This window comes from Pseudorca crassidens, chromosome 4, assembly GCF_039906515.1.
Source record: "Pseudorca crassidens isolate mPseCra1 chromosome 4, mPseCra1.hap1, whole genome shotgun sequence".
Taxonomy (NCBI): Eukaryota; Metazoa; Chordata; class Mammalia; order Artiodactyla; family Delphinidae; genus Pseudorca; species Pseudorca crassidens.
The window spans coordinates 114,042,766-114,057,363 of NC_090299.1; the positions used below are offsets into that span (position 1 = coordinate 114,042,766).

Sequence of the window (14,598 nt, forward strand, 5' to 3'; positions counted from 1 at the left end):
GTTATAGGGTTACATAATCCACTATATCACTGGATCTATTACTTTATTAGATTATATCATGTTTCTTTCTTATCAGAAAAGAGGCAACATCTAAATCCCAGAAAGTTATAGCAAAAAAATTGAGATTTTTTTTCACTTTACTGCCTTTCCTTCCAAACAAATCCCACTTTTATGTATATATTGTATTTTCATGATTACATGGGGAAAAATGACTTCCTCTTTGAAGCCAGTTGAGTAGAAGCAGCTCAATAAAAGATTAAATTTGGGACTTCCCTGGTGATTCAGTGGTTAAGACTCCCCACTTCCACTGCAGGGGCTGCCGGTTTGATTCCTGGTCCAGAAACTAAGATCCCACATGCCATGCGCAATGCAGCCAAAAAAATAAAATAAAATAAAGGAAAAAAAAATAAAGATGAAATTTAACTGAAATATTTTACAATTGTTCTCAGATTATTTTCACACAGATATCACATAATCATTCTCACTAAACCCTCTATTTTTGCCTAACTAAATTAATTTTCTCTCTCTTGATCTTTTTGTAAAAGACCCAACTATTCTTAAACAGCAGATTTGGCTTTTTAACAAAAAGTAGGCCAATAAGCTTTCTGTCAGTCTGCCTACAGATAAATATGGGTCATGGATTTTAACTTGCAGATTAAACATATACATTTATTTTGGTATCCTCTCAAAACGCCAATAAAATGATAGGTAAAAACAACAATTAGAGATTTTAATGTATAAACCACTAGGATATTTTAGAAAAAGAACAAGAGAAAAGAAATTTCAAAATTTTGGAAGCTAGGAAAATGGGTTCTGAGTACTTAATAGCCTCATTAGAGCAGTAAAAGTTCGAAAAACAAGCTTATAGCAGAAGATATTAAGATGCCAAATGATCCAGGCCATAGAACCTTGGAAAGGATCATAAATTGGACACACATCATACTTCTAAAAGGAGACACACGGTACTTCTAAAAGCAGTATGGGTCTAGAAAGAAGAGATTGGGTATAATGTGTTTAAAAGGAACATTTTACCTGTAGAGCCCCTTCCCGACTTTTTACAGCCACAGTTTCCTCTCCTTACCCCTGACAAAGGATAATAAATTGTATTATCTAAAGACAAAAGACCTAAGAGATTCTAAACTCATTTACCAGGTGCAGTTAAGGCCAGAGTGACCATCATATTAAAATTAGGTGGACTAAGTAAAAATCTGCATCCTGAATTGGGTGACCATTCCCCAACCTCTCTCCCAGTCAGCTTCACCCAGGCAGGAGATTAGAGAAGTCCTCCCTAAGAAAACTCACGAGGCCAAGGAAAAAAGACCTACAGATACTGACCTACAGATATTGAGGCATTCCCCCAATGAAATAGTCAGGTTCATACCAGATTATCCTATAGTGAAGCCCACCAAATGATAGCCCTCACTCACTCATATGGAGTTTCCAATCATCATTTTAGATCATGAGATATTTGAGAAAAATCTCTATAATAAAAAAAAAATCAAAGTAAACAGAAAAAAGGAACTCAGACAAAACAGATAATGCAGAAGCAAAAGAAAGCTTCATTTAAAAAAAAAGCCTCTCCGGGGGGAAGGATAAATTAGAAGTTTGGGGTTAACATGAACACACTACTATGTATAAAATAGATAACCAATAAGGACCTACTGTATAGCACAGGGAACTATACTCAATATTTTGTAATAACCTATAAGGGAAAAGAATATGAAAAGGAATATATATGTGTGTGTGTGTGTGTGTGTGTATGTATATATATATATATATATACATACACACATATACATATATATATACACACACATATACATATGTATGTATATCTGAATCACTGTGCTGTACACCTGAAACTAACACAATATTGTAAATTATACTTCACTTAAAAAAAGCAAACAGGGCTTCCCTGGTGATGCAGTGGTTAAGAATCTGCCTGCCAATGCAGGGGACACAAGTTCGAGCCTCATTAGAGCAGTAAAAGCTGCTGGTCCGGGAAGATCCCACATGCCGCGGAGCAACTAAGCCCATGCGCCACAACTACTGAGCCTGAGCTCTAGAGCCTGCAAGCCACAACTACTGAGCCCGTGTGCCTAGAGCCCGTGCTCCGCAACAAGAGAAGCCACCGCAACAAAGAGTAGCTCCCACCCACCACAACTAGAGACCCAATGCAGCCAAAAATAAATAAATAAATTTATTTTAAAAAAAAAAAACTCTCTAATGTCTTCGGAGAAATAATAGAAGACAATATTGTACAACCCTGAAACAAGAATGGAAAGCTATGTAAAAGCTTATTCATAGAACATAAAGATCTTTTGGAAGTTAAAACAACAGTAAAATTTAATTAAATAGAATGATTGTAATATAAAGTTGAGATATTCTCTCAGAGAACAGAACAAAAAGAGAGAGAAAAGACAGAGAATCAGTGTAAGAGATCCAACATATGAATAACAGGATTTTCAGAAAAAGAAAATGAAGGAATCAGAGGGGAGAAAATCAGATTAATACAAGAAAAAATCCTAGAACTAAATAACATGAATTTACAGATTCAATGAACAACAAAAGAGGATCATAGCAGGGCATGTAATCTCGAAAGTATAGAACGTTAAAAAGGAAGAGAAGATTCTGAAGGTTTTTAGAGAGAGAGAAAAAACAAAGACTTGGCAATTAGAATAACAGATTTTGCAAAAGCAATATACGGGTGCTAAACAAAAATGAAGGAATGCTTTTAAAATTCTGAAGGAAAATGATTTCCACATTAGACTTCTATACCCAAATTACCAAGGGTAGAATCAAGACATTTCTAGGCATGTAAATTCTCAGAAACATATCTCCCACTCACCCTTCCTAAGAAGTTTTCAGCAGAAATTTTTCACCAACAGAAGGAAATAAATCAAGAAAGGGAACGAAATGAGACTGAAAAAACAAAAGGCCCAGCACAAGAGAAGGGCATTCCCAGGATACTGGTGCAAAAAGATCTGAAGATTAAAGCTATAGGTATAGCAAACCTAGACCCCAACCAAACCACACTGGAGTAGATCAAAAGGCTCTGTGAGGAACTTCAAGATAAAGCAGAAGGATCCAACAGAGGAGCCATCAAAGGAAGGATATTTTCCAGCTCCTCTGGAAAGTTTGGGAATGAATTACTGGTTGGTAGATTAAAAACTAATAAATGAAAACATTTTAACTATCTACCTATTATTAGCTCTAGAGAAACCAAAAAGCTATACACTAAAGTCAATGTAGTCAAATATGCTCCATGTCTCAGGGAATAGTTACAAAGCTTTAATTAAACACAAATAGGAAAGGTATGTGTTTGGGGAAGGGGGGTTTGGAGGTATGGTAGGAGTTATATCCCCTTTTCTATAGTTGGAAACAGGAAAAATCAAGAAAAAAAATATATATATGGGGCTTCCCTGGTGGCGCAGTGGTTGGGAGTCCGCCTGCCGATGCAGGGGACGCGGGTTCGTGCCCCGGATCGGGAAGATCCCAAATGCCGCGGAGCGGCTGGGTCCGTGGGCCATGGCCGCTGGGCCTGTGCGTCCGGAGCCTGTGCTCCGCGGCGGGAGAGGCCACAACAGTGAGAGGCCTGCGTGCCGCAAGGAAAAAATTAAAAATATATATATATAGTTTCTAGCAATACAGAGGAAAACAAACAGTAGGAAAAAATAAACAGCTAAATGAGGTGCATTCAACAAGTATTTACTGAGCACCCACTACATGTCAGACACTGTTTTAGGTCAGGGTTTCTCAGCCGTGGCACACTCTGGACTATCCTATGCATTGTAGGATATTCAACAGCATTCCTGGCTTCTATCCATTAGATGCCCAGTAGCACCCCTACAGTCATGACAGTCAAAAATGTCTCCTGATATCGCCAAACGTCCTCTGGAGGGCAAAATTATCCCCAGGAGAGAACCACTGTTCCAGGAAATAGAGATACAACAATTAACAAAACACACGAAAAAGAGCTGAAAGTGATTACCTCTGAAAAATAGGATCAGGGTGAAGAGGAGCAGGGCAGGAAAATGCAGTTTTTACTCATAAGCCTTATAGAATTCTGACTTTTCAAACTATATATACACGCTACATTAATAAAAGAGAATAAACAGTCTAAGAGAAAGATATAAAGTCCATTTATACCTTAATTCACTGTTTCTACACGAGGCAGTATAGTCATGCAATTCTAGATTTGAATTCCAGCTCCACCACTTACTCTGAGGCAAGCAACTTAAACCATTCTGAGCCTCATTTTCTTCAACACTATAAAACAGGAATATTCACCTAGGGTTATTATAAGTATTGCATACTATTATGCAAAAATACATATAATGCATGTCCTATAGTACCTGCATTTTAAGCATTCAATAAATTATAACATCTTGGAAAGTATATATAGTCAGTAGCTTCCATACACCAGATCCTTGAGAATAACCACCAGCATCTTGGATATATAAACCTGGGGCTCCCATAACTTGTCATACACTAGTCATGAGACCATCTGAGTGGCATACCAGGACTCATGCCATTTATAGCATGCACTGTAATCATGTACATACCTTGATTTTGTTCTTGGAAAATCACCATATATACTGAGAGTAAAAAAGCAGATCTGTTGCACGAAGAAAGATAACTGAAATATGTTAGAATTTTACTCATCCAGGTGGCAGATAGCAGAAATCCATGTAAGCATCAAGCAATTTATTTGTATCACGCTATAGGAAAAGCAGTTACATATATTTTAAAAATAAAAAGGAGTAGACCAAATGAAAACAATAAAGCTTACTTCAGGGGATGGGGGGAAGGATTTTACAATTTCGTGTGACCGTGTTTCATTTCTATCCACTGCTCCTTGGATTCTTTCAATAATCTTAATAAAATTTAATAAAAGTGAGCTATTTTGTTTAGGTTAATTAAGATATGAAACTTTTTATATCGTACTTAACGAAGTCCATCTCATTATTCATCAAAATATTAATTATAATAATGGCATAATTTATTCTTATATCCAGTCTCGATATACTATATTCACTACCTCAGTTAATCCTCACAATCTGGGCTACTATGTGGCAGATACTACTATCCTCATTTAATAGATTTAGTCATTCATTTTTTCAACAAATACTATTATAATTGAACACCTGCTCTATGTTGTTCGCTGTTGGGAATATAGCAGTGAATGAAACAGACAAAAAATCCCTGCCTTCACAGAACTTACGTTCTCAACAAACAACAAGTAAAATGTACATATTGTTAGATAAGAGATAAGTACTTTGGAGAAAAATAATGCATTGAAGAAGAAGAGGGCTTCTGGAATGGAGATGGGGTAGCAATTTTAAATAGGGTTGTAGGGGATAGTGGAATTTAAGTAAAATCATGATGTTAAGATGAGGAAACCAGTTCAGAGAGTTAGTAACTTATTCAAGGTCACAAAATTAATAAAGCCAATAGAAGTATAGCTGAACACAATAAAGAATCTTGGTGCATCATTTTATAACAGCTGCTCAGACTTATTGAGACTTTTTGTGATTGGTCAAACCCAAATTAAATCTGTTCTTCTAAATCGTTCTAATAAGTATTGTAGTGTGCACATTAATCCAGAAATGGAAAGAAAACATTAAATTTGTGTTTATTTTCATTTCAGGCCAAAGAATCCCAAAAAACAAGAAAGATTCTTGGGAGGATATGGTGGAAACACTTCAAAAAGATTATAGTCATCACCATGGCCATTCTCCTTTCAATCATCATCATTCTTTTAAGTACAAATGTAATACCAACTTGACCCTTCTCCCCATCCCCAGCAGGTACCAATAAATTGTTATATGTAATTAGAGTTCTACAACCAACAACTACAAAAGCCTTCTCTAGTGGTAGGAGGAATGGAGGAAAAGGGGGTTGGAAGTATTTCCTTGTCCCTTTAGTGTTCCTTGATTCGTCTTTGTACCTCTCCCATTTCTGTAATCCCGTTTGTTTTTTGTTTTTTTTACCACTGCTCCACTACTCTTCTCTTTGTTAATATTACAAGCACATACCCTGAAATCAGACTGCCAAGCTTCAACTCTCCACTCTGCCACATACCATATAGATGACTTTGGACAAGTTGGTTAACCTTTGACCCTGTCTCCTCATCTTTAAAATGGAGCTAATAATAATAATATCGCATAGAGTTGTTGTCTACCACATAGAAAATGCTATTTAAGTGTTAACTATTACTTAATAGGAAAGATGACTGCATTTATGGCATTGATTAAATCCCCATTATCTTACTCCTTACTCAGAAATGACCTTAAAATTCCCTTAGAAGAATTCTTACATGAGTACAGTCCAGATACACATTCACCTCTTCTACATATTGTTTCATGTGAAATGAAAATTCAAACCATTGTGTTTTATACTAGGCATTTCTTTGGGTAAAGATTAAAAAATTAGGAAACTATCATTTCTCTAATAAATCACAGGTCATGTCTTCTATTTTACCACCCTAACAGCTTTATTCTCTTTTTAACTGATACACTTCATCCAATAACCTTGAATCACTAAGATTTCTAAAACCCAAAACATTCAACTTCACTTCGCAGTTGGTTACAAGGTTTTATGAATTCTATTTCCTAACTGGGATGTTGAGGTCTAAAGTACGTTTTAAAAATCATAAAAATCATAGTGATCCATGGGGAAGAATAAAAAGATTAGAACAGGGGTTCCTGACTACTAGAGAACTCATTTTAATTCTGATAATGATCAAATATCAGCATTTTAAGTAGGTCCCAATTCCTCCAGCACAATATCACCTTTCTATTCACAAAATATTTTTTAAAGCATTTTAAATGTTAGAAACTTTTGGAGTTTCTGTAATTTATACCCAGGAAAAGAAATATAGTCTGACATATGTACCAAGTGCTTTGGGGGAGAGGTGTCTCATTAAATTTTACAATGACATGAAGAGGTAAAAACTATTGTTAGTATAATGTAAAGCACATAAAACTGGCTGGCACATAAGTGCTATGTTAATGTTAGTTCACATGATTATCTTTATTTTGCATATGAGAAAAGAGCAAAGTTAAATGGCATGTTCAAGATCACACAGCTAGAAAGCTGAGATTTTACTGATTCAAGTACTGACTGAGGTATATAGCCACGAAACCCACGTTTAACTCAGAGTATATTATCTGACCCCTTAAATTAATTGTGGGCCAGACAACACACATCAGTACTATTTTGCTTTGGACCAGGTTAGTAGGTTGTTTTGGTGGGGGGGGGGGGGGGGGTAAGAGATAGGAATCTGAAGGAATACTGTGAGGATATTGTCATGCATTTTGCTGCCATTACTTTTGTAGCCCTATAAAATTTCTGTAATTTATAATTATGTACAAAACAATGTATTTGTATCCTGATTGCCAGTGAATACTAGCATATTTATTGCTAGAAGACATCAAATTTAACACCTAATCTAGCCACCACACCACCCCCAATTTTACATTTTAGGATGCCAAGACCCAGAAGCCTAAAAAATAAAAAAAATGCCTTTGCAACCTCCCTCCACTTGCAGCGCGTTTAAAGCACAGGCTATCACCCTGGTTCCAGGCAGCACGTCCCATGTAATACCTGTTTTCCTAGGCAGTCTTAAACAGAGTTTAAGAGTTTTCCAGATGACTTCTATTTTTATGAACTGTTGAAAGCTGCTAGGAAGAAGTAAGCAAAGTACTCATTTAGTAAAGTGTTTCCCTGCTATTTGTGCAACACCTAGCAGAATGTACCTGAGTAGAAAGAAACAGATATTAAGACAATCTTAGATTTTTCATTTATGCATTCAAATATTGTTGAGTTGCTCCTCTGCACCAAATCAGTCCTAAATCATTAGGATTTATTCTGTTACCACATTGATAGAGATAACAGACATTTGAGAAATTAACGGCTGTATGTAGAAGTATAAGAAATGGTTCCGATCCTACGGGAAGCTTACATTCCAGTTGAGGAGGTAAGACCAACAAAGATCATAAACACGTTAAAATAACATCTACTAAGTGATGCATTGTGTGGCAGGGAAAAAATACAAGAAAGATAATGATCAACACTGGCTCCAGTCACTGAGGAAGATTTGCACTTATAAGTGGGATGGGAATTGGACCTTATTAGAAATCAAATTTATCTCAATTGGTAAAGGCAATCCAGTTAATGTTGTTACTGAGCACTGATATGCCAGTAGCTGTTGAAGTACTTTATTTTTATTTAATTCTCACAACAACCCTGAGATGGGTACTATTATTATTTCCATTTTACAGATAAGAAAACTGAAGCACAAGTTAGGTCACTTGCCAGAGTCCACTGGGCTAACATAGTAAGAGGAAAAAAGATGAACAAATGAAGACACTGCTTGCTGTGTGGGTGGAGAAAGTGGACTAGACCTTGGGAGTTCAGTCGTGCATTCATTCATTCACTCAGATGGACTGCAGCAGAGCTCAGCCTTCGGTTCTCTTCATTTTCCGCACTCTCCAGGGTGCTTTTATTCACTCCCATGGCATTGCCTTCTCCAGCAATAACCTTCCTTCTGAATTCCAAACCATTTTCTCTACTGGAGACATCCACTTGGATAACGTGCAAACACCTCAAATATTAAATCCTAAAACTCGTATATATTCTTCTTCCTTTCCCCACAAAACTGCTTACTGGACCTTATCTCCTGTGTCTATAAAGGGGATCACAGCTATGTGATCTAGGTCTGTGATCTAGACCTTAGTCTACTGTGACTCCTCTCTTCTGCTTATCTCCTTTTGTATTTGGACTGCCTAGCACATACAGAGAGACATTAACATTTGATACTTTTTCATATGCATGATTTCCATAGCTCTTAAACATGATCACAGCAATAAATACGGAGCTTTGGTTTTCAACGCTCAGCATCAGAATCACCTGGGGATCCTAATAAGACAGTGTAGGCTGTCTGGGCTCCAAACCTGAAGGTTCTGCTTAAGGTTGGAATGGCGCCTCAAAGTTTAAACCCCATTCAGTGTATGAAGCTGAGAATGACTAACATCAAAGCACTTTTCACATACCTATCATTTAATGTTCATCCCTAAAGGACATCTAATTTTACAGTTGGAAAAACTGACGCTTGTTGGAGAAGTTCAATTTTATTTGCCCAACATCACAGGACAAATGACGGAGTGGGACCTCTGAACCATTCACTTGAAATATCTATTCCATTCAACATACTAAACAAGAATTTTTAAAATATCTACAAAATAGAATGTCCCACACATTCTAATAAATCTGCAAGAATTATTTTAACTTGTTTTGAAAATTCGTTATCTCATTACAGTCTTCGCAGAAGCTAGAACAAAATTCATTATTTAGTTCCGGCCTGATTTTTAGACGAATCACAAGCTGCTTACAGGAAAACAGGTCATTTGAGGGGAAGCCCCTGCTCAGCACCACACCATGACCCACCATGATGGAACCCTCTCTCTTGGCAGGCCAGCACTGAGTGACCCACATTCCTTAAAGAGTTCTCAAAGGAACGTAGGAAATGTAAAAATGAAATGATACTGTTAGGTTTTTTCTGTATTTACGTTGAATATGAGTACCTTGGTTAACATTATTGCTATTGTACACATCTAATTCGATTTGCCATTTTTTGAAAAATTTGTCTGCATAGAGTAAATGCATTCCCAGCCCTTTTAGTGGTTTCACAATTTGACAGCAAGCCCAGTAGAGGCTAAAGACTGAACATCCCCATATAAAATATTCCACTCTTGGTATCCTTTCTCATGAATATTCTGGAGAAAATTGGAAATTGCTTTTTTCTTCCATCAAAATCTCAACCTGTAATACTGTTTAACCAATTATGCATCACTAACTTTAAAAAGAATGCCGTCATTTAACATTGTCATTTTAAACATGACAGTAGTTGCCTTACCTTCCCAAATAAGAAAACAAGACCTACATTATTTCAGGAAATTCTTCCAAGAGAGGAAACCTTAAAAAAAAAAAAAAAAAAAAAAAAAGACAGTGCAAAAAATGCATGACTGCTGTTAAGAGTTTAATTTTAAGACAAAAGCACTACATTATAATTTAAACATAATCTTTCAGAAAAGAAAGTTTAGTGCAAATCAAAACCCCATTAAAGCCCACTATAAACTTCACATGAAGATTCTAGAAGTAGGCTTCTAGAACTGGAAACACTTGGTTCCAACAAAATCTGCTTAGGGAGAATATGTCTTGAAAATGTCAAATGGTACAGAGAACATTATGTTGGTTTAGAATCAAGTCAACCAGGTTCTAAAAAAAGACATGCTGATAGGTCTTAATACATATAATTAGTTGTAGCATGCTTTATCAATTATTGTAGAAGCAATTTACAACAAATTTCTGAGTATTTTGAAATTTTCTTTATTGCCTTAGCCAATCTCTTTAACTACACTGCAATAATTATATAGCCATCTTCCAATTTCTTTTAAAAGGGTTCCACTTCATCAGTCTGAGATTGGCAAATGTTCTCTAAAAATGTGATAAAGCCCTGTGTAACCCAAGGCCATCCATACAACAAAGGGGCAATTATATAATTCCTTTTCTCAAGTATTTATTCAAAGCATAGCTTTCCATGACATGTTAAATGTCACATTTAGGTACTGGCATAATACAACTGTTAAGTGTCTTCCAATATTTTCAAGCAAAATTTCAAAAAGGCAGGAAAGTAACCTTGCTTTCAAATTCTAAAATACAAACAGAATATAGCCTACACAAATAAAATGTGTATCAACTAACCTTGAAATAAACTCTCTCTCCCAACACCGAGCAACTTAGGTAAGTTTCTCAAAATAGAATCCGATAACCCTAATATCAATGTTTAATAAATGAGGACCTATCTGTACTTTCTCTGAAGACTTTAAAGAATTCCTCCCATGACAACTAAAATAACTGATTTGGACTGCTGAAACAAGGAACACCTTGCTCTTACTTAGGATTTCATTCCTACAAAGTATCTCACCCTTTTTAAGTAGTAAAATAATTTTGTCAAGTCCTTTTTCCATGCCCTTTAAGCACCTTTCTGTCCCCCCAAATTATCCACCTCTACAGAGCTTACTGGAGAAAATAAACATTTAGCAGAGCATTCTGCTCTGTCTTCCTAAATTACATATTCCCTTGGATCCTGCAGTCTTACCCAAAGCTACTATACTATAGTCACTTATAAAGGGAAGCTGTTGGAATTATCTCCTGCATGAGAATCTAAAAGATGCTTATGGACAACAGGGCAATATATAACTAGCCCAACTCAAGACAACAGAAAAAGTCAGTTTCAAACAGAGTTGCTGATTACCAATTAATAATAATGGAATGAATGAAGTCAGTGACAAACCAAAGGGGGGAATATGCAGGCGACAGGGGAATGTACTGCCTCTAAAGAGTTTAATCCCAACCACCTACCCTCACCACCTCCTTTCCCCAGCATGGCACACTACTGCTCCCTGTCCTCTCTTACACTCATTAGAATGCTAAGTCTCTATGGTTTTTTTCAAGCTAGACTTAGGGTCCGTGATTAAAATGCTTGAGTGGTGTAAGTTTTATGAAACATGCACCTTTATTTGTCTTTACACGAGATAAAAGTAAAAACAGAAAGACAAAAAATCCTTATGAAACACAGCAAGCTTAACTCTAACCACCTTAAAACAACAGTCCTTACAACTTCAGTGTAGGGAAGATCACTTGGTGTGTGTGAAATACAGAATCCCAGGGAACACCTCCAAACAATACTGATTCTGATATAAATAGCCTGCAGGTCTCTTTGAAATACCAACGAGATTATAATCAACACTCCCCCAACTTTCCAGATTATAGGCAATTGACAGCAATATACAGCCCAACCCACCAATTTACACAACTGGATCTTGCTAGAACCATGTTACACATGCAAAATTTCAGACTAGACTCCTAATTATAGCCAGTAGTGAAGAAAGGAAAAAGTATGCATTCTTCTCAACTTTTCAAAAGTAGGTAGTAACAGTCTTCATGAAGTCTGGGGTCATCCTTAAGTATTAGTACACTGATAAATTGCACTATTAAGTGAACTGCATCCAAAGAAATTTACTTTATTGAGATGTGCATCCATTATGCATGGATCTAGATTTTTACATTTCAGGTTAAGCTGACTCCAAACCAAATAAACTCATTATACATTTCAGGACCAACACAAATACTGTGATGGACAGTGGGATCAGTCCTTGTTTTAAAATTCCCAATACCTCAAGGCCATAAAGTACTTTTGAAGCACAAGACAACTTCAAAGAACTTTCCCAAGCAGTAAAACAAAGCACATAAATGTATAGAATACAAAGACCTAATAATCAGATCCTAATGTTATTGAGACTACCTTTCAAAACTATCTCAGCATGAATGGCACCTGGACAGGTGTCCACACACTATATTCTAACTTGTATACAACAAAGAATAGTGAAGTAATTGCCACCCCAATGTGGAAAGAGTAATGTGGTAATAAGACCTGCAACCTTACAATACATATTTGAAGGTTAAAAAAGGAGTAAGAGGAAACCCAGAACCCCAGGAAGAGAGATTAACTAACTCACCTGGTAGCAAACATCTAGTAAACCAAAAGGTAACAAAATTTGACTTAGGCCAACAGACCTAGAAACGGGGGTTGGTAGCTCTAACAGGGTCTACAAAACTGATGAGAACTGAAATCAAAGCTTCCTAACACTGTCCAACAGGTAAATGAGATTTGTTCTATAATAAACTAGCAAACTACTTGTAAACTTCTACTTTGCTGGCCAAATTTTAGAAGGGTACTGAACTACTAACATTTTGTCTCCCCAAATCTGTCATTATCACACACAAAAAGGGTGCTAAAAGTAAACAATACCACTTCTGGTCTTCTGAAATCCTACTAAAACCCATTACTTAAAAAGGGGGGGGGCAACATAAAAAATATATAAGGTCAAAGAAAATGGGAGGGAATTCCCTGGCGGTCCAGTGGTTTTAGACTCTGCGCTTTCATTGCCACGGGCGCAGGTTCAATCCCTGGACTGGGAACTAAGATCCCACAAGCCATGCAGCCAAAAAAAAAGAAAAAAAAAGAAAACGGGAGAGGAAACTACAAAATTTTGGAAGCTGCAAACCTCTGAATAAATGGCAATTGACTAAGGAGACAAGAAAACTTAATATTCTGTCAGCAGTGAGGATATTTCAGATTGTACCACAGAACCCCCAAAGGCTTATTAGCAAACGGCAGCCCAGGTATCTCTGTAAACAGAGGTAAAAGGGACTAAAGAGGATTGGTTGAAAGTCTGTTTGACAAGCAGTTAAACCTCCAGATGCCCTCTGTACTGCTGGACAGCTGAACTCTTCCATCCTGGCAGAAACTTGTCTGAAGCAGGTAAGAGGGTGGTCTTCGGACTCAATAGGCATACAATGATGAAAATAAAGGAGTTCAAGTAGTTTACTTGTTCAGATCCCTCAGGTTTCTCCCCTCACTGGGATCTCAGAACACTGGCAGCCAGGTATTTTACCCTCCAGGCAGCAGAGTAGAAAAAGACTTCTCTGATGAACCTGATCAGCTCAAGGAAGGAAAAAAAGAATGTATCAAGAGGTTCCTCAATAAAATGACACAGCCCGATCACCCAGTAGTGAACCCCATGGTTGACAAATACCCATCCCTCAGCCCCACAAATTCACAACATCCAAGCTGCTTTAAAAATGCTGCACTCCTATATATGAGACAAGGATCACCAAACATTTGAGGAAGATTATAGGCAGAGGCCAAAGCAACAGGAAAGAAAAGCATCTTGGGGAAACAAACTCTGAAAGTTATGTTAACTTTAGACTTGAATAAAAGATAATACACACCCATGTTAAGAACAGGTTACTACTTATAACACAGGTTGGAGAAAGAGGTCTTAGATATTAGATGACTGAAATTAAAAACCTTAAAAAAAGTTGAAAGATTAAGTTGTAAAAATCGCTCAAAGGATAACAGCCTGCAATGGAAAACAGGAAAACCAGATGCGCAGGGCTCACACCCAAAAAACAATTCTGGAGGAAAGACTGGGGTGGTGAAGGACACGAGGAAAGATCAGCTCCAGTAACATTTCCCAGGATTGAAGAGCATGTTTACACAATGACAGGACCCACTGAAAGCTCAGCACAATGGATGAAACAAACCCAAGATAGTCATGAAATTGGAGAACACTGATAGTGGTAAAACCCTAAGCATTTCACATGAATGATGAAAAATCAAACAGCATCAAATCTCTTCACTAAACCTTGAATTCCCTATTGAGCCAAACTAGTTATTCAGTTACGAGGATGGAACAGACCTTTATAGATGGGAAGGCCTCAGAAGCAGGAAGATGGGCTATACAAAAGCAAGCCCTGGGATTCAAGAAATAAAGGACCTAAGTAGACAGGCACAAGGCAACGCCCCAGAATGACGGCAAGGCCCCAACTCAAGTTATTCAACAATTCTGAAGGGCAAGGAGTTCAGACTGAAATATAAAATACCTAAGAAAAACATGAAGCTGATAAATGGATTTGTATAAAGGGAGAGTTTTTCAATTCTGTGCAAGTCTGAAAGTAAATTACAGC

The 14,598-nt window shown here is 37.0% G+C and overlaps 1 protein-coding gene across 1 annotated transcript in view; it reads left to right on the forward strand.

Annotated features, from left to right (window-relative positions):
• LOC137223859 (uncharacterized) overlaps positions 1-6,072 on the forward strand; it is a 31,507-nt gene extending 25,435 nt beyond the window's left edge. Inside the window, exon 6 of the mRNA XM_067736382.1 lies at positions 5,651-6,072. Coding sequence (XP_067592483.1) covers positions 5,651-5,788 — 138 coding nt within the window. The 3' untranslated portion in view covers positions 5,789-6,072. The remainder of the gene's footprint in view (positions 1-5,650) is intronic.
• The last annotated feature ends 8,526 nt before the right edge of the window (positions 6,073-14,598 follow it).